Source organism: Hypanus sabinus, chromosome 3, assembly GCF_030144855.1.
Source record: "Hypanus sabinus isolate sHypSab1 chromosome 3, sHypSab1.hap1, whole genome shotgun sequence".
NCBI classification, from domain to species: Eukaryota; Metazoa; Chordata; class Chondrichthyes; order Myliobatiformes; family Dasyatidae; genus Hypanus; species Hypanus sabinus.
In genome coordinates this window covers 95,033,527-95,052,845 of record NC_082708.1, presented here as the reverse complement: position 1 = coordinate 95,052,845, position 19,319 = coordinate 95,033,527, and the positions used below count along the sequence as shown (strand labels likewise).

The following is a 19,319-nucleotide window of genomic DNA, read 5'->3' as shown; positions in this document are numbered from 1 at the left end:
AAAGTCAGATGTATTAGTATTATGAGTGGAGTAAAGGGAATTACAGAGTGAGAAAGGAGCTGGCCAAAATTGATTTTAAGGGAACACCAGCAGGGATGACAGTAAAATAACAATGGTTAAAGTTTCTGGGAGCAACTCAGAAGGCGAAGAAAAGTTATATCCCTAAGATAAAGAAGTATACTAAAGGGAGGGTGAGGCATCCATTGTTGACAAAGGAAGTCAAAGCATAAAAGCAAAAGAGAGGACATACTGTATAATAGAGCAAAGATAAGTAGGAAATTAGAGGATTGTGGAACTTTTAACAACCAACAGAGGGCAATTAAAAAAACCATAAGGAGGGAAAAGATGAAATATGAAGGTAAACTAGCCAATAATATCAAAGAGGATACAAAAGCTTTGTTCTTATCTATAAAGACTAAGAGAAAGGTGAGAGTAAAACCATAGGATCATAAGATATAGGAGCAGAAGTAGGCCATTCAGCCGATTGAGTCTGCTCCACCATTCAATCATGGGCTGATCTAATTCTTCCAGTCATCCCCACTCTCCTGCCTTCACTCTATACCTTTTGATGCTCTGGCTAATCAAGAACCTATCTATCTCTGCCTTAAATACACCCAATGTCTTGGACTCAACAACCACTTATGGCAACAAATTCCACAGATTTACCACCCTCTCACTGAAGTCCACATCTCTGTTTATCCACATCGCTGTTCTAAATGGATGTTCTTCATTCCTGAAGTCGTACCCTCTTGTCCTAGACTCCCCTACCATGAGAAATAACTTTGCTATATCTAATCTGGTCAGGTCTTTTAACACTTCTATGAGATCCCCCCTCATTTTCCTGAACTCCAGGGAACACAGCCCAAGAGCTGCTAGATGTTCCTCATATGTTAACCCTTTCATTTCTGGAATCATTCTTGTGCATCTTCTCTGAACCCTCTCCAATGTCAGTATATCCTTTCTAAAATAAGAAGCCCAGAACTACACACAATAGATATTGTGTAGATGTTGGACCGGTGGAAAATGAAGCAGGGGAAGTCTCAATAGGGAACAAGGAAATGGCAGACAAACTGAATAAATAGTTTGCATCAGTCTTCATGGTGGAAGACTCTAACAGTATGCTGGAAATTCGAGAGTGTCAGGGTCAGAAGTGAATACAATAACTATTACTAGGAAGAAGATGCTTGGGAAGCTGAAAGGTCTGAACCAGATGGACTACACCCCACAGTTCTGACAGAGGTGGCTGGGGAGATTGAGGAGACATTGGTAATGATCTTTCAAGAATCACTGGATTCTGGCATGGTTCCAGAAGAGTGGAAAAATGCAAATGTCACTCCACTCTTCAAGATGAGAGGGAGGGAAAAGAAAGGATATTATACAACAGTTAACCTGACCTCAGTGGTTAGGATGATGTTGGAGTGATTTCTTAAGGATGAGGTCTCAGGGTACTTGGAGTAACAGGATAAAATAGGCCAAAGTCAGCATGGTTTCTTTAAGGGAAAACCTTGCCAGACAAATCAATTGGAATTCTTTGAGGAAATAATGAGCAGGATGGATAAAGGAGAATCAATGGATACGGTATACTTGGATTTTCAGAAGGTCTTTGACAAGGTGGCGCACATGAAGCTGCTTAAAAAGATAAGAACCAGGGAAGATACAAGCATGAAAAAGAGATTGACTGATTAGCTGGACGCAAAGAGTGGGAGTAAGGGGAGTCTTTTCTGGTTGGCTGCCAGTGACTAGTGCTGTTCCACAAGGGTCTTTGTTGGACCCACTTCTTTTTACATTATTTGTCAGTAACTTGGATGGCAGAATTGATGGCTTTGTGGCTAGGTTTACACACAATATAAAAGTAGGTGGAGGGGCAGATAGTGGAGAGGCTACGGAAGGACTTAGACAGATTAGGAGAATGGGCAAAGAAACGGCAGATGGAATATAGTGTCGGGAACTGATTGGTCATGCACTTTGAAAAAAGGAATAAAAGCATAGACTATTTCTAAAGTGGGTGAGAAATTTCAAAAATCAGAGGTGCAAAGGGACTTGGGAGTCCTCATGCAGGATTCCCTAAAGGTTAGCTTGCAGGCTGAATCAGTGGTGAGGAAGGCAAATGCAACATTAACACTATTTTCAGAAGGACTAGAATGTAGTAGCAAGAATGCTGAGGTTATATAAGGCCCTGGTGAGGCCTCATGGTGAAGCATCATGAGCAGATTGGAACCCTTATCTAAGAAAGCATTTGCTGACATTGGAGGAGATTCAGAGCAGGTTCACAGGAATGATTTCAAGAATGAAAGGTTTATCGTATGAGGAGAGTTAGATGGCTCTCGGTCTGTACTCACTGGTATGCATGAGGATCTCATTGAAACTTATTGAATGTTGAAAAGCCTCAATAGAATGGATGTGTTTCCTATGGTAGGGGAGTCTAGGACCAGAGGGCATAGTTTCAGAATAGAGGGACATCCATTTAGAATGGAAGTAAGAAGGAATTTCTTTAGCCAGAGGATAATGAATGCTGCAGGCAGTTGTGTAGACCAGGTCACTGGGTGTCTGTGATTTCTACTGCTCTCTGGCTCTCCGGCCACATTTCTTATCAGAGCTTGTTAGCGTAATTCAGAGTTTTGACCTGAACTGTTAATACTTTGTTTCTTCCATAGATGATGCATAACCTGTTGAGTTGCTTCCACAGACTGCAACTATATTGTCCATAACTGAAATAGTGTATGTGTACTTTTAACAACGTGTGAATACACTTGTAAATATCAAACACAAAGTACACTGCAGATGCTGGGGTCAAAGCAGCATGTACAACACGCTGGAGGAACTCAGCAGGTCGGGCAGCATCTGTGGAAACGAACAGTCAATGTTTTGGGGCGAGACCCTTTGTCAGGACTGAAGAGGGAGGGGGCAGGGGCCCTATAAAGAAGGTGGGGGGAGGGTGGGAAGGAGAAGGCTGGTAGGTGTCTGGTGAAAAACCAGTAAGAGGAAAGATCAAGGGGTGGGGGAGGGGATAGGCAGACAGAAAGACGTACTTTATTGATCCTGAGGGAAATTGGGTTTCGTTACAGTCGCACCAACCAAAAATAGTGTAGAAATATAGCAATATAAACCATAAATAATTAAATAATGATAAGTAAATTATGCCAAGTGGAAATTAGCCCAGGACCAGCCTATTGGCTCAGGGTGTCTGACACTCCGAGGGAGGAGTTGTAAAGTTTGATGGCCACAGGCAGGAATGGCTTCTTCTGATGCCCAGTTTTGCATCTCAACACTGGATAGGCAGGAAAGGTGAAGAAGGAATGTAAGCGGAAAGCACTATGGGTAGCAGAAGAAGGCAGAATCATGAGAGAGGTGATAGGCAGCTAGAAGAGGAGACAGAGTGAAACTGGGATGGGGGAAGGGAGATGGAGGGAATTACCGGAAGTTGGAGAATTCAATGTTCATGCCAAGGGGCTGGAGACTACCCAGACGGTATATGAGGTGTTGCTCCTCCAACCTGAGTTTGGCCTCATCATGGCAGTAGAGGAGGCCACGTATGGACATATCCGAATGGGAACGTGAAGCAGAATTGAAGTGGGTGGCAACGGGAGATCCTGTCTGTTGTGGCGGACGGAGTGGAGGTGCTCGACGAAGCGGTCCCCCAATCTGCATCAGGTCTCGCCGATGTAGAGGAGGCCGCACCAGGAGCACCGGATGCAATAGTTGACCCCAACAGACTCACAAGTTAAGTCTTGCCTCACCTGGAAGGACTGTTTGGGGCCCTGAATAGTGGTAAGAGAGGAGGTGTAGGGACAGGTGTAGAACTTACGCGTTCAGGGATAAGTGCCAGGTGGGAGATCTGAGGGGAGGGACGTGTGAACCAGGCAGTCACGGAGGGAATGATCCCTGCGAAAAGCAGAGAGGGGTAGAGAGGGAAAGATGAGCTTAGTGGTGGGGTCCTGTTGAAGATGGCCGAAGTTGCGGAGGATAATATGCTGGATCCGGAGGCTGGTGGGGTGGTAGGTGAGGACAAGGGGAACTCAGTCCCTGTTGCGGTGATGGGAGGTTGGGGTGAGGGCTGAAGTGCGGGAAATGGAGGAGATGTGGGTGAGGGCACCATTGATGACGGCAAAAGGGAAACTATGGTTCTTAAAGAAAGAGGACATTTGGGATGTCCTGGAACGGAAAGCCTCATCCTTGGTACAGATGTGGTGGAGACGGAGGAACTGGGTGGAGGGATTAGCATTTTCTGCATTTGGCATGGCAGGAAGAGGTATAGTCAAGGTGCTTATGAGAATTAGTGGGTTTATAGAAGATGTCAGTGGACAGTCTGCCTTCAGAGATGGAGACCGAGAGATCGAGAAAGGGGAGAGAAGTGTCAGAGATGGACCAAGTGAATTTGAGGGCTGGGTGGAAGTTAGAGGTAAAGTTGATGAAATTGACGAGCTCAGCATGGGTGCAGGAAGCAGCACCAATGTAGTTGTCAATGTAGCGAAGGAAAAGTTGGGGAGCAGTACTGGTATAGATTTGGAGCATAGACAGTTCCACATAACCCACGAAGAGGCAGGGGCCCTTGCTAGTGCCGATAGCTATACCCTTGGTCTGAAGAAAGTAGGAAGAGCCAAAAGAGAAGTTTTTAAGTGTGAGTACCAGTTCTGCCAACCAGAGGAGTGTGGTGGTGTTGGAGAACTGGTGAGGTCTATTGTCAAGAAAGTAGCAGAGGCTTTGAGGCCTTCTTGATGGGGAATGGAAGTGTATAAGGATTGAAAATGAAGTGGTTGGGACCGGGGAACTGGAAGTTATTGAAGAGGTGGAAGGCATGGGATGTATCCCGGATGTAGGTGGGGAGGGACTGAACTATGGGTGACAAAATGGAGTCTAGGTAGGACTATTAATGTATATTTACAGACCTGAAAGATTTTAGGTGTGCGCTTTGTACGTGTTATTGTTCAAGCCTTCCTGTCTGTGTATAATTCTGGATGTGTTTTTGTATGTTACAATGTGAATATACACTTGCTTGTATGCTTGCATTTGTGCACATGCGTGTGTGAGCAAATATATTGGGAAGAGTTTAAAGAGGAAAGGGGAATCAGAGGAAAGTGCTATGGAACCAAAATATTTTGCCTACTTTTATCATTTATTGTCAGTAAGGGCCTTTTGTGACTTCTTTATGTAGATTTTTAGATTATAATTAGGAACAGTGATTTCTTGATTATGGACATATATTCTGAAGAATTTCAATTTATCTTGTTTGTTATTAGTTTGAGCAACATCAGACAACAGAAGTGAAAGTTAACCATAAAGTATTAAAGTCACTTTGGGCATATCTCAAAGTCAGTTGACAGTCTTAAAGGGAAAGAACCAGAAATCAGAAATATATAAGAAACAAAACTCTGAAACACTAATTACAGAATTAGAAACATAGAGAACCTACAGCCCAATACAGACCCTTCAGCCCACAACGCTGTGCCGAATATGTCCTCACCTTAGAAATTACCTAGGCTTACCCATAGCCCTCTATTTTTCTAAGCTTCATGTACCTATCCAGGAGTCTCTTAGAAGACCCTATCGTATCCACTTCCACCACTGTCACTGGCAGTCCATTCCACATTCTCACCAGTCTCTGCGTAAAAACTTACCCTGACATTTCCTCTGTACCTACTTGCAAGCACCTTAAAACTGTGCCCTCTCATACTAGCCATTTAAGCCTTGGGAAAAAGCCTCTGACTATCCACATGATCAGTGTTTCTCATTATCTTATACACCTCTATCAGGTCACCTCTCATCCTCCATTGCTCCAAGGAGAAAAGACCAAGTTCACTCAACCTATTCTCATAAGACATGCTCCCCAATCCAGGCAAAGTTAAATTTCTCTTTAAGTCATTCGTGACAATTTTGTCAGAAATACTTCTTTTTAAAGTAAAATCTTCAGGATATTTAGCATGTAGTAAAGTTACCTTTTGCTTGACCCCAGCCTGAAATGATACAAGTTTTGTTAGGTCGAAATAAGTACTCAGTCCAGGGAACACAGACTGGTAGAACATCTTCACTCAGTGGAATGCATTCTTCGTTTTTATAAACATGTTCTATTTTTAATAAGGCAATGTCATTCTCATATGTTTTGGAATTGTATTTATAGTGAACAATGATCTTCTCGATTGGTAAAATCTCTTCACTCTTCGAAATATTTCTTTTATTATACTTTCCAATCCTCACTACATAGTTCGTTATCTGGTGGGATCTAGAATAAGAAGGAAATGCAGCATAAAATATCTGTAATGCATCACAAATCTTGTCAAATACAGCATTATACTAATGAAATGGGACTGTAATGCTGGATAAATAGCATATTCTGCATATTCCCAGTCTCCAAGGTCTTTTAATGATTACTTTATTCTTTTTGGGCTGCTAACTATCCTAATTACTGGTATAAATTCCTCTCCAGTCCTGAAGAAGGGCTTTGGTCTCAAAACGTTGACTGTTAATTCATTTCCATAGATGCTGCCTGACCTGCTGAGTTCCTGAGTTGTGTGTGTTGCTTTGGATTTCCAGCATCTGCAGATTTTGTCTTATTTATAAAATCCATTTGTCCATCCACAGAATGGAAGCCATTGGAAAAATTGCCAATCACAAAAATGATGGTAAATTAATTATTTGAGCAAAGAGTGCATTTTAATGGAGGATGTCAACATATGGGCAGAGGAAATAATATATGAAAATATTTTTATATTGCCTCAGATTTTTTTAAATTAAAGGAAAACTGACACAAACCAAACAAAAACTGATTGGCCTTGAGTCATTTAGTAACTCTGTATGTATTTGGAATCTGGGTGAAGATAAGCTTGCATTTTAAGTATCAGATAAATCAGGCAACGTATTTTGCTGTTATAATTAGATTTCATTGCCCAAATGTGAATAGAAAAAAGGAGAATTTAACATTGACCTGTATCAAGTTTTGAACTAAGAATATTTTCAGTCAGAATATTCAGTTTGCATTCATTGTGGTCAGTTATACCAGACACCCATGGGGTTAGCATCTGCTGATGGATTCTTCCTGAAGCAGACATTGTAGGTATGGCAGAAGATTAGCTTCCTACACTCATGGAAACAGTTTTACTGGTTAAGTCCTTAAAAGAGCTTCTAATATCCACGTCAAAACATATTCATACATCAGTTTTAAAAAACGTTTCCGCCGGATTCTTCTCTTTCCCTTGTGTTCACTTCCTCAAATCCTATTGACACCTTATTTCACAGACAAGTTTCCAGAACTTGTTATTCTAAAATCAATGAGACTTGAAACCAGTTTTTGTCAGGCCTTGACAACAGATGTTCAGCATTAGAAATGCTTAATTTATGTTAAGGGGTAAAGATTCCTACATTCTGCACCGTAGTTGCTCCAGATTTTAGCATCTGTTGTCTCTTGTGACTACCAACTACCTTGTTGCTTTTACATCTTCCCATCATCTGCCTCTATATCTGTTTCTCTCTCTGTTGCTGGCTACTGGGATGGCTATTGTTTAGCCCTATCATAGTGATTGCACCTTTCCTATTTCTAATATTATAACCATATAACAATTACAGCACGGAAACAGGCCGAATGCTTACTCTCACCTAGACCCACTGGCCCGCACTCAGCCCATAACCCTCCATTCCTTTCCTGTCCATATACCTACCCAATTTTACTTCAAATGACAATACTGAACCTACCTCGACCACTTCTCCTGGAAGCTCATTCCACACAGCTACCACTCTCTGAGTAAAGAAATTCCCCCTCGTATTACCCTTAAACTCTTACCCTTAAACTTTTGTCCCTAACTCTCAACTCATATCCTCTTGTTTGAATCTCTCCTACTCTCAATGGAAAAAGCCTATCCACGTCAACTCTATCTATCCCCCTCATAATTTTAAATACCTCTATCAAATCCCCCCTCAACCTTCTATGCTCCGAAGAATAAAGACCTAACTTGTTCAATCTTTCCCTGTAACTTAGGTGCTGAAACCCAGGTAACATTCTAGTAAATCTTCTCTGTTTTGTTGACATCTTTCCTATAATTCAGTGACCAGAACTGTACACAATACTCCAAATTTGGCCTTACCAATGTCTTGTACAATTTTAACATTACATCCCAACTCTTATACTCAATGCTCTGATTTATAGAGGCCAGCATTCCAAAAGCTTTCTTCACCACCCTATCCACATGAAATTCCACCTTCAGGGAACTGCGCACCATTATTCCTAGATTCAGATTCAGATTCAATTTATTGTCATTTAGATTACTCTGTTCTACTGCATTCTTCAATGCTCTACCACTTACCATGTATGTCCTATTTGGATTATTCCTACCAAAATGTAGTACCTCACACTTATCAGCATTAAACTCCATCAGCCCACTCTTCTAACTGGCCTAAATCTCTCTGCAAGTCTGCATCTCTCTGCATCGACTGAGTCTTCCTGGATGTTCTCTATACATGCCATTGTGACATTCCCATTGATCAATAATACTATTCTCCCAGCTCTTTTACACCCCCCTCTATTGCATTGGAAACATCTAAACCCTAGAATGATGTCCTATGTCTCACTCAAACAAATACCTGAACTGGCTAGGACATCAAAGTTCAATGTACTAACTTAGACCCTAACTTCAGTTAACTTATCCATAATACTTGATTGAGATATGGAATCAGAAAGAGAGAGTTGTACTTAACAGATATTTTCTAATTTCAGCTTGTCTAATCAATGGAATATAATATTTTATATTAAAAAAATATGTGAGATATGAAAATTAAATGTGTTTATCAGAGGCAGTTATCAAATATTTCCAGGAAACAAGCTGCACTTTGAAAATCGTAAAATAAGGAGTGCAGGGTAATTAACATATTGTCATTGCGCCTATATTGATGCTTAAAATTCATTTGATAAAGTCCACAGTAAGAAAATTGCGACAATGCTAAGGCACATAAAATTAAATAAATTAAAATACATTTAGAGAACTGCAAAATGGATAAAATTAAAAATAAGTACAGTCAGTCAGAAGAAACAATCACAGGTGGTATCCACTGGACCTTTGTGTGTGTCTACCAGCATAGTTTGAACGGAGAATGCATTGATGAGGGTAGGGCAGTGGATGTGGTCTACATGGACATTAGCAAGGCATTTGACAAGGCCCCTCATGAGAGACTCATCCAGAAATTCATGAGGCATGGGATAAGTGGAACCTTGGCTGCTTGGATAAAAATTGGCTTAAAGGAAGAAAGCAGAGGGTAGTTGTGGAAGGAAAGTACTCTGCCTGGATGTCGGTGACTAGTGGAGTGCTGCAGGGATCTGTCCTGGGACCCCTGCTATTTGTGATTTTTATAAATGACCTGGATGTAGAGGCTGAAGGATGGGTGAGTAAGTTTGTGGATGACATGAAGATCAGAGGAGTTGTGGATAGAGCTGCAGGTTGTCGAAGGTTACAAGAGGATATAGACAGGCTGCAGAGTTGGGCAGAAAAATGGCAGATGGAGTTCAATCCGGACAAGTGTGAGGTGATGCATTTTGGAAGGACAAACCAGAAGACTGAGTACAGGACTAATGGTCAGTTACTTAAGAGTGTGGATGAACAAAGGGACCTCGGGGTTCAAATCCATACATCCCTCAAGGTCGCTGCACAGGTTGATAGAGTAGTTAAGAATGGCCTATGGGATGCTAGGCCTCATTAACGGAGGGATTGAGTTCAAGAGTAGAGAGGTCCTGTTGCAACTCTGCAAATCTCTGGTGAGACCGCATTTAGAGTATTGTGTTCAATTCTGGTCGCCTCATTATAGGAAGGATGTGGAAGCTATGGTGAGGGTGCAGAGGAGATTTATCAGGATGTTGCCTGGTTTGGAGAACAAGTCATATGAAGCAAGGTTAGCAGAGCTGGGACTTTTCTCTTTGGAGTGTAGAAGGATGAGAGCGGACTTGATAGAGGTCTACAAGATTATGAGAGGCATTGATAGGGTGGATAGTCAGTACCTGTTTCCCAGGGCACCAATAGCAAACACCAGAGGACGTATGTACAAAAGTAAGGGAGGGAAGTTTAGGGGAGACATCAGGGGTAATTTTTTTTTACACAGAGGGTTGTGAGTGCCTGGAATGACTTTCCAGGGATAGTGGTGGAGGTTAAAACATTAGGGGTATTTAAGAGCCTCTTGGACAGGCACATGGATGAAAGAAAAATAGAAGGTTATGGGGTAGTGTGGGTTTAGTACTTTTTTTAAAGGATTATACGGGTCCGCACAACATGGAGGGCTGAAGGGCCTGTACTGTGCTGTAGTGTTCTATGGTTCTATGGTAACAACTGTTCGTACTAGAATTTTTCAACCTAACAAGAGATGCAAACATTAATGTAAGCCAGTGTCAAGTTTAAAAAATGTTGGAAGTGATGGTTCAAGGATCAATATTAGCTATAGGCTTGTAGCCCATAAAGATAAGTACACCTCTCAAAGTCCAAGCCTGCATCCCCATCATGAGAGATGGAAACGGGTAAGACTGGATAAGCTCTGGTGAAGCTGTATCGGCCAATCAGTGGATACTATGAATTACATAAACATTGAGGAACTGCAACCATACCATTGACTTATGGAGACAGGAACTCATCGATGGCTTTTGTTCCACTTGGGTGTTAAGGACTCAAACCAAACCAAACAAACATGCCAGACACGCATACACCTGTGCAGACACAACCACACACACACAGGTATTAACAGAATTTGTTCTTACATACAGAGAGCATAACTTAAGATGATGTAGCAAAAGGTTGTAAATTTAATTTGTGTAAGTGTGAATGCAAAAAAATAAACTCATAAAAAGGCTAAATTGCAGTTTCAGTTTTATAAATGTGGTCGTAATCCAAGGTTTTAAAAAGTACAGATTAATTTGTATAAAGTATTAGACCATAGTGTCAATGTTTCGTAGGGTTTCATTGGGTTGAAAATGAGTGAAAATTTTTGCTAATTTGAAATTGATTGATAAAAAGGAGAGGTTTGGATATTCCTTTTTACGCAGATGATTTCTCGCACAATCACGCAGAATGATTTTAAGAGAATATTGAGAATATTTGAAAAAGAATATTTGAAACAGTAAGATACAAAAATTTAGCAAGACTAAAATTGTGAAATTAGATTAGCTTCCTTTGCTGCAAAATCTATCTTATTATAAACAGCAAGATAGAAGAAACAAAGAAGAAATAAAGAACTTTGCAATTTAGGCCCACTGGTCATTAAGGACACAAATAAGTATGACCATTAAAAAGGGGGAAATGAATCTCTAGATTTGCATCTGATGTGTAAAGGAAATAAAATTGAACTCACTTATATCACATTTGGAAAAGTACATGTAGAATTGCCTCCATATTAAACAAAATGTATAAAAGTAATGAAAAAAGTGTCATAAAGCTTATTTAGAATTAGAATTAGAGGTCCAGTGAGGACAGGATTCATACCTTAAACAATGTGCAGCTGTTAGAATCCAACAACCACCAATGAAGACTCCCCCACAGTTCAGAAAATCACCATCATAAACAGCTATTTGCCAAGGGAATTGACCCTGTGGAGACAAAATAACGTAATTTTGTTGTAAGAGTGCATCTGAGAAAAGAAAGGTGCAAAATCTATTATTTAAATTAAGCTGTTTCAAGCAGGGCAGAATATACATACAACATAGAGCATGAAAATTATCCCACTGGCACAACACCTCCAAATACCAACCAGCACATGCCCTCTTACTCTTAATATTACAGCAATTGCAGCATTTCCTCTTGTACCCTCAACTCCCCACAATTCTCCTGCCATCCATTCACTGCTAGAGACAACTCACAGTAGCTAACTAACCTCCCAACCAGGAAGTAAGTGGAGATCAGAGCACCTGGGGAAAACTGATATGGCCACTAAGAGAACATACAAAGCCTACAGTGATAGCACCTTAAGGTCAAGATCGAACCTGGGTTCTGGATCTGTGAGGCTGCGGTGCTAACTAGCATCATCCTGCTAAGACTCGTGCAAGATACAACGTTTCTGATCTAAATATCCAGGATGACCTTCTAATCTTCCTTTTATTTTAACTTCTAAATGACTGCCAACTTTACAGCCAGACAATAACTGGAGAATTCAACTGTAGAACTGTAGAAACTGTAGAACAATAACTGTAGAATTCAGCGCATTTTATCCAAAAGAGTTTTGGTTGTACAGAAAATGAATTTAAAAAATTAACTCATATCTATCTTGCACCCTGTTTCCCACAGTGGCTATTAATACCCCCTTTGAGGATCAACACTATCATTGATGAATGTCTGGATATGCCCTGCAAAAGTATCAGAACAATAAAACAGCTTGTCTTTAACAATAGCTTACTGCTGGCAAGATATTCCACATTTTGCTGCTTTTGTTCCCATACATCTTCTACTAGGGAGGAAAGTCTAAGGTCTGGCATGAGAGGCAGCAGTGCAGTGCATGTTGGCTCCAACCATTACTATTCTGCAGGGCATCATTAAGAGGCTGGCCTTAGGTGGTACTGAGATCCCTCAATCTCTGAGAGATCTCTATGTATTCCCCCAATGTCGTGAGCGATGTGCCTCCAATTCATCTTATAGATGCCAGTGTGTTCTGTTGAGGAAGACAAGGAAGACTAAGGAAAGTGTTCTAAGGAAGACAAAATTTCTCTGCCATTCCAAAAAAAAAGCATGATTTGGTTGTCTGAGATTAAAACCTGCATTTACATTTGATATTCTTTGAATGTCATACAGTACAAGTGAGAGGGCATGAATTCCATGATGTCAGTGTTGGGTGGCATTCTCCTCATCCTCAGCATGTGATATCTACTGTATTGTGTGGGTGTATCAATATTTTTGTGTCATCTGCTAACTTAATCATAATCTCTCTTACATTCACATCCAGATCATTAATATATGTATCAAACTCTGAGGGTCTCAGACCTCCCTTCCCCCCAATAGTCACAGCATTCTAATCACAAAAACGAACCTCCCCACAATGACCTTAGAACCCCTCCCACTATTTTTCCCACTAACTTCCTGGACACCAGTGTTAGACACATGTGCATATTCTTACCTGACTTATCCCTGCTGTCCTTGAATAAAGGTATCAGGTGGAGTCTGAAGGATGAGGTACAGTCAAAGCAGGACAAAATGGAAAATGGTGTGAAGAAGCCTTGTACAATGTCCCCCCAACATTGTCAATCATCACACCAGACTCACCCTGTATGTGAATGCCGGTAAACTTTTCCCATGGAGAAGTGTGAGGAGTGGCCACCTCTTGGAAAAGTCTTATATAAATTTCTTCTGGAAGTGAGGCAGCAATGTCCTTGTTAGGACTATAAAAAATATATTGTAATCCTATCATTGATACGTGATGCATATGATGCACGATGTAAGTAGGCGAGGGTATAATTATGTTCCAGAAGGAAGTGGAATTTTGCTGTGAATGTAGAAGAGTGCAGAGAAATGATGGATGAAGAGACACTGTAAAGGGATGTAAAATGATGCCAGTTTGATAGAATAAGAGGATTGAGTTTGTATCTTGACAGCACTGGTGATCTGATTGGGATTTCAGTATTACAGCCATCTTCTGGGAGCTAAGTTCCTACAGTTTGTTCTTCCCTGAGTTGACAAAGGAATTGGCTCGAGGGCAATCAAAGGAACAAAAAAAGGGTGATGTGCAGCAGGGTGACAACTAGGTTGAATTGAATTGAATTGGATTGAATGATCTTTATTGTCATTATACATAGGTACATTGAAACTCTGTTTAGCTTCCTCTCAGGCAATTAAATAAAGCGGTAGATTAAAAACAAGACAGTAATAAAAAAACAGTATTAAATAGATAAGCAGCAGAAAAAAAGTTGCAGCAGCACCAGAATATCATAGTAATGCACAAAGTGTCCTTAGATATTTACATAATAGTCAAGATCAACCTCGTTCTTAATTTCAAAAGGGAGAGAGAAAAGGGACATTTAAAGTAATGAGAATTCTAATTTTACCTGTGAAGCCTCTGTACCTCCTATAAGCCTCTTAGTTCTCCTGTTTGCCGTGCTTAGAGTAACATTTGTAATCCCACAAGATATTTTAGAAATTGATGACTTGAGTTGGCTTCTTTCTAAAGTACAGTAACATACTAATTATGAGCCAGGTAATACACGAAGATTAGGACCATTCATACCAACAACAATCTTGTACATTTGTGGCCCAGAAACAAGATAATTTTCTACATGTGGTATTTCTTACAGCTTTACTAATTTTTATTTAACTCCCATTGTGTTTATTTGCATCCTGATTAATCTGCACAAGGCATAATTGGTAATTAAAAATCAACTACCTATATGAGTGCAGGTAACAGCTTCCATATTTCCTATACTTGGTTTGAGAAAATAAGATTGGAGAGTTTTCTATTCAGTTGCTGCAGAGTTAAATTATTTCCTTTCCATTTCGGGTCCCTTATGCTTCAGTGAATTTCAATGTTTGCAAGATCTGTTACTGAACAGCTCTCCAAATAGTAAGATGTACTGTGAAACCCTGCAAAACATAGATTACATCTTGCACATTGGGAGCCAACTCCAGGAAAAGGCAAGCATTGATGAAGCCAATCAATCGTGTTTTCATATCTAATTACACTTTGTTTACTGTGTTGTTGGCATGTCTGTCATCAGACAATTTGCTCAGAGACCTGTCATGGGAATAGTGAGGAAAGGATATGCTTAAAGCCTCCATAAAGAACTATAATACTCCTGTTGACTCCTGGGTACTTTTGACCATGACTATTCAAGACAGGGACGGCCCTAACTATGTCAGTTCTGGTTGGGGAAAAGCGTTGTTTCACCAGCTATGATACAATTTTAATGAGTGAAATATTATCTGAGAGTTTGGACTATAGTGTTGTATGAATTGGAAACTTAGTTTATTTTCACACTATTTCTAGAAAGCAAATAATGTTTGCCTACCTGTTTCATAGTCTTTAGTTGTATTCACTTCTTCATGAAACAAAGATAATAAGAAAATACATTAATCATATGCATATTAGTACCCCTCTTTTCATGTAATTCATCTCACATTATTGCTTTAATGACTTACAATAGCCTCCAATACAGAAATATAACCACACAATGCCAACTCATAATCAATTTAGTATGGTGAATAGAAATTTCCAAGTATTTAATGAATTGTTAATATTCTTCGGAAGAAATAGGTTCATGCCCAGCTTTAAATAAAGTGTGTTAATATTAAACTGGAAGTGAACCTAACAGAGTTAAGATCAGACACGAGGAAATCTGCAGACACTGGAAATTCAAGCAACACATACAAAATGCTGGTGGAATGCAGCAGGCCAAGCAGCAACTATAGGGTTCTATAGCATCTGTAGGTACAGTTAATGGTTTGGACCGAGACCCTTCATCAGGACTAACTGAAAGAAAAGATAGTAAGAGGTTTAAAAGTGGTAGGGGGAGGGGGAGATCTGAAATGATAGGAGAAGACAGGAGGGGGAGGGGTGAAGGTAAGAGCTGAAAAGGTAATTGGCAAAAGGGATGCACAGCTGAAGAAGGGAAAGGATCATGGGACTGGAGGCCTAGGGAGAAAGAAAGGGGAAGGAGTGCACCAGAGAGAGATGGAGAGCAGTCAAGGAGTGATTGTGAGAGGGTCAGAGAGAGAAAAAGAGGGAGAGAAAAAAGAAAAAAGGGGGGGGGGGCAGAGAAAAATAAATAAATAAACAAACAAACAAATTAATAAATAAGGGATGGGGTAAGAAGGGGAGGAGGGGCATTAACAGAAGTTAGAGAAATCAATGTTCATGCCATCAGGTTGGAGGCTACCCAGACGGAATATAAGGTGTTGATCCTCCAACCTGAGTGTGGCTTCATCTTGACAGTAGAGGAGGCCATGGATAGACATATCAGAATGGGAATGGGACATGGAATTAAAATGTGTAGCCACTGGGAGATCCTGCTTTCTCTGGCAGACAGAGCATCCGTTCTGACAGAGGGTCCATTGGACCCAATGCAGACTGGGAGACCATTTCACTGAACACCTACTCTCTGTCCGCCAGAGAAAGTTAGTATTTTAAGTGTAGCATCCAATAAGGGTAACATTACAATAAGGGTAGCTAGTCAAATAGGGAAACTTCTTCATCAAGTGTAGCTAGTCCGAAAGGGCAGCAAGGCCAGTAACGTTTCAATAAGGGTAGCTATTCCATAAGGGTAGAGTTTCCAATAAGCATAGCTAGTCCAATGAAGGCTAGACTACTAATGGTAATGTTTCTAATAAAGGTAACATTTCCAATGAGGGTAGCTAGTCCAATATGAAGTAGGATAGCAAAACAATGGAAAGAAGATGAAATTAAAGCAATTATAAACCTGAGTGAAAACTGGGTATCTTTTGATGATTGGAACCTGATTCATTTGACAAAGTTAATCAACAAACTTATAGGTGAGGTCAAAAGAGCAAAGGTATTACGAAATGGGTCGCTATTAGTGATTTGTCGGGATAGTGCTCAGCAAGCCAAAGTGATAAGATTAAATAAAATAGAAGAAAAGTACAATGTTCAATACTCAACGATAGAAAGTGGACTTAGAGGAGTTATTTCGGGAATACCAACAAAATTTACTATGGATGAGATTAAACAAAAGATAAAAGGAGAAAAATTATTGAGGCCAAACGTTTGAAAGTTACAAGAAATCGAAAAAGATGTGATAGTTTACCAGTTATGATTAACTTTGATGAAGAAAGATTGCCGACTAAAGTTTATTTAGGATATATATGTTATGAGGTCAGAATATATGTACCACTGCCTTTAAGATGCTTTAAATGTCAGAAATTTGGGCGTATTGTGGCGGTCTGCAGAGGGAAGCAAAGATGTGGGAGATGCGCTGGAGAGCATGAATACGGGATATGTGAGGCGGGAGCTAGGCTGAAGTGCTGCAATTGTGGTGGGGAAGACAGTGCAGCTTATCGAGGGTGCATTAATAGCAAGAAAGCAGCTAGATACAATATTTTAAGGTAACTCAAGTGATTAGCTACGTAGAGTCAGTGAAAGGAATCGCTGAAAAGGAGAAGGCTATCAAGCGAACAAATTTAGGGAATAATAAACCAGTGAACTGTGAGGGCTGTAATATGATAAATAAGGATACACTAATAATGAGTAGAAAGGATTTCGTACTGTTTATGGTAGATGCAATTAACCGTCCAGCACAAACAGACAAGAGAACTGAGAAAATTAAAATTATAGTCAAGTCTGCAGAAAAATATCTTGGTATCACAGAGCTTAGGTGGGAAGTAGTTAAAGAAACGTTGAATGGAGGATCAAACAGTTCACAGGCAGGGGAGACGGGATCTTAATGGCAGTATATATTTTACAATGGAATGCAAGGAGTCTTATTGCAAATGGTCAAGAATTTAAGAAATATGTATCAGAACTTAAGGAAAAACCTCAGATTTTATGTATACAGGAAACATGGTTGAAAGCACAATTAGATTTTGTTTTACAAGTATATACAGCTATTAGAAAGGATAGAAGTGATGGCAATGGTGGAGGAGTAGCAATATTTATAACCAGTGGGATGAGGTATAATCAACAGAGGGCAGAAATATGAATCAATAATAATCAAAATTTGGATAGGCAGAGAAAGCCTGGTAATAATAAATTACTATAATCCATGTAGAAGATTAAGCAAAGATACATTAAACATAGTGGGTGGTGGGATGAAAGAGAAAATAATATGGTGTGGGGATTCCAATGGACATAGTACACTATGGGGATGTAAAAATACTGATAAAAATGGATTAGTGATAAAATAATTTATAGATGATGAAAAATTGGTATGTATAAATAATGAAGAAGGTATGAGATATAATTTTTCCCAAAACACAGGAACTGCAATAGACTTAACATTTATAAGTAGAGAATTAGCAGGGATCAGTACTTGGAATGTTATGGTCCTGGCTGGCATTTCCCACCTTTTCCCTTTCCTCCCTAATTGGTCCTTAATCCCCACACTTGATTCCCAATTCCTCTCAATCACCAGCACCTGGTTTCCATTAGCCACCAGAGGATAAGACCCCAACAGCTCTGGTCAGCCCTTGCCAGATTGTTGGTGGACTCTCAGAAAGAGAGGAGCCTGTTCCAAGTCTTCAACCCCGTATCTCTTCGTGAATCAAGCCTCCCTAGTCCAGACTCAGCCTGGTCTCGATTCTGCGCTCGCTACGGAGATTCTGCCTCCTGATCCTGCCTCCATGTCAGAGTCCTGCACTTGGGTTCGTTCTTCCTGCCACGTCTGTGTAACATGGAACGTATTAAAACAAGCTACAGTAGGAAGTGATCACTATCCCATAATCACAAAGATTCAGATTAAAATAGAACAAAATAAAGGACCTAGAGTGTCCAGGTGGAAACTAAATAAGGCAGATTGGGAGATATTTCAAAGAAGAAGTGAAGCAAGATTCATAAAGATTTTAGATGAAAATATATTGGATTTAGAAGAAATGAATGATAAATTGGTCACAGCAATTATAAATTCAGCAGAAGAAACAATTCTGATAAGTAAAGGAAAGAGGAAAAGTATTCCATGGTGGAATTGTGAATGTAGTAGAAGTATAAAAGTAAGAAATAAAGCATTTAAAATGTTAAAAAGACAACATTCTGTAGAAACAATAATACAATATAAAAGTGCACGAGCAGTAGTTCAGAAAATAATCAGACAAGCAAAACGAGCATATTGGAGACAATATTGTAACAAAATTGGAAGAGAAACTCAACAGTCTGAAATATGGGGCATGATAAGGAAAATGAATGACATAAGGAGTAGCAAGGAGATTCCTATGCTAAAAAGCAAGGACATAATGGCAATTAACAATGTAGAAAAAGCAGAAGTATTGGCAAAACTTTTGTTAACATACATAGCTCGGAAAATTTGACAGTTGAGGCTAGATGGCAAAGGGAGGAGAGGCTTAAGCAAAATCCAGGAATTACGGACAAAAGAGCAACATCAGAAGTGCTGGATACTCCTATTAGTATAACAGAAATAAAAAGAGCCATTATGAATGTGTGGCTAACTTCTCCTGGGAAGGATCAAGTATGGAGTAGAATGCTGAAGCAATTATCAGGAAGTTCACTTCTAGTTTTACACAGACTCTTTAATAAAATATGGGGAATAGGTAAAATACCATCTGCGTGGAAACATTCTGTTATTGTTCCAATATTAAACCCTAGTAAAGATTCATCAGATCCAACAAGCTATAGACCAATTGCATTAACTTCACAGCTAGGTAAACTTATGGAATGAATAATAACTGATAGGCTTACATACTTTCTAGAAAAAAAGTCTT

At 39.9% G+C, this 19,319-nt stretch overlaps 1 protein-coding gene across 1 annotated transcript in view; it reads right to left on the bottom strand.

Annotated features, from left to right (window-relative positions):
• cfi (complement factor I) overlaps positions 1-19,319 on the bottom strand; it is a 96,587-nt gene that overhangs the window by 25,796 nt on the left and 51,472 nt on the right. The window contains exons 8-11 of the mRNA XM_059963344.1: positions 14,945-14,974; positions 13,988-14,103; positions 11,442-11,545; positions 5,934-6,217 (exon numbers count right to left, since the gene is read on the bottom strand). Of these exons, the coding sequence (XP_059819327.1) occupies positions 5,934-6,217; positions 11,442-11,545; positions 13,988-14,103; positions 14,945-14,974 (534 nt within the window). The remainder of the gene's footprint in view (positions 1-5,933; positions 6,218-11,441; positions 11,546-13,987; positions 14,104-14,944; positions 14,975-19,319) is intronic.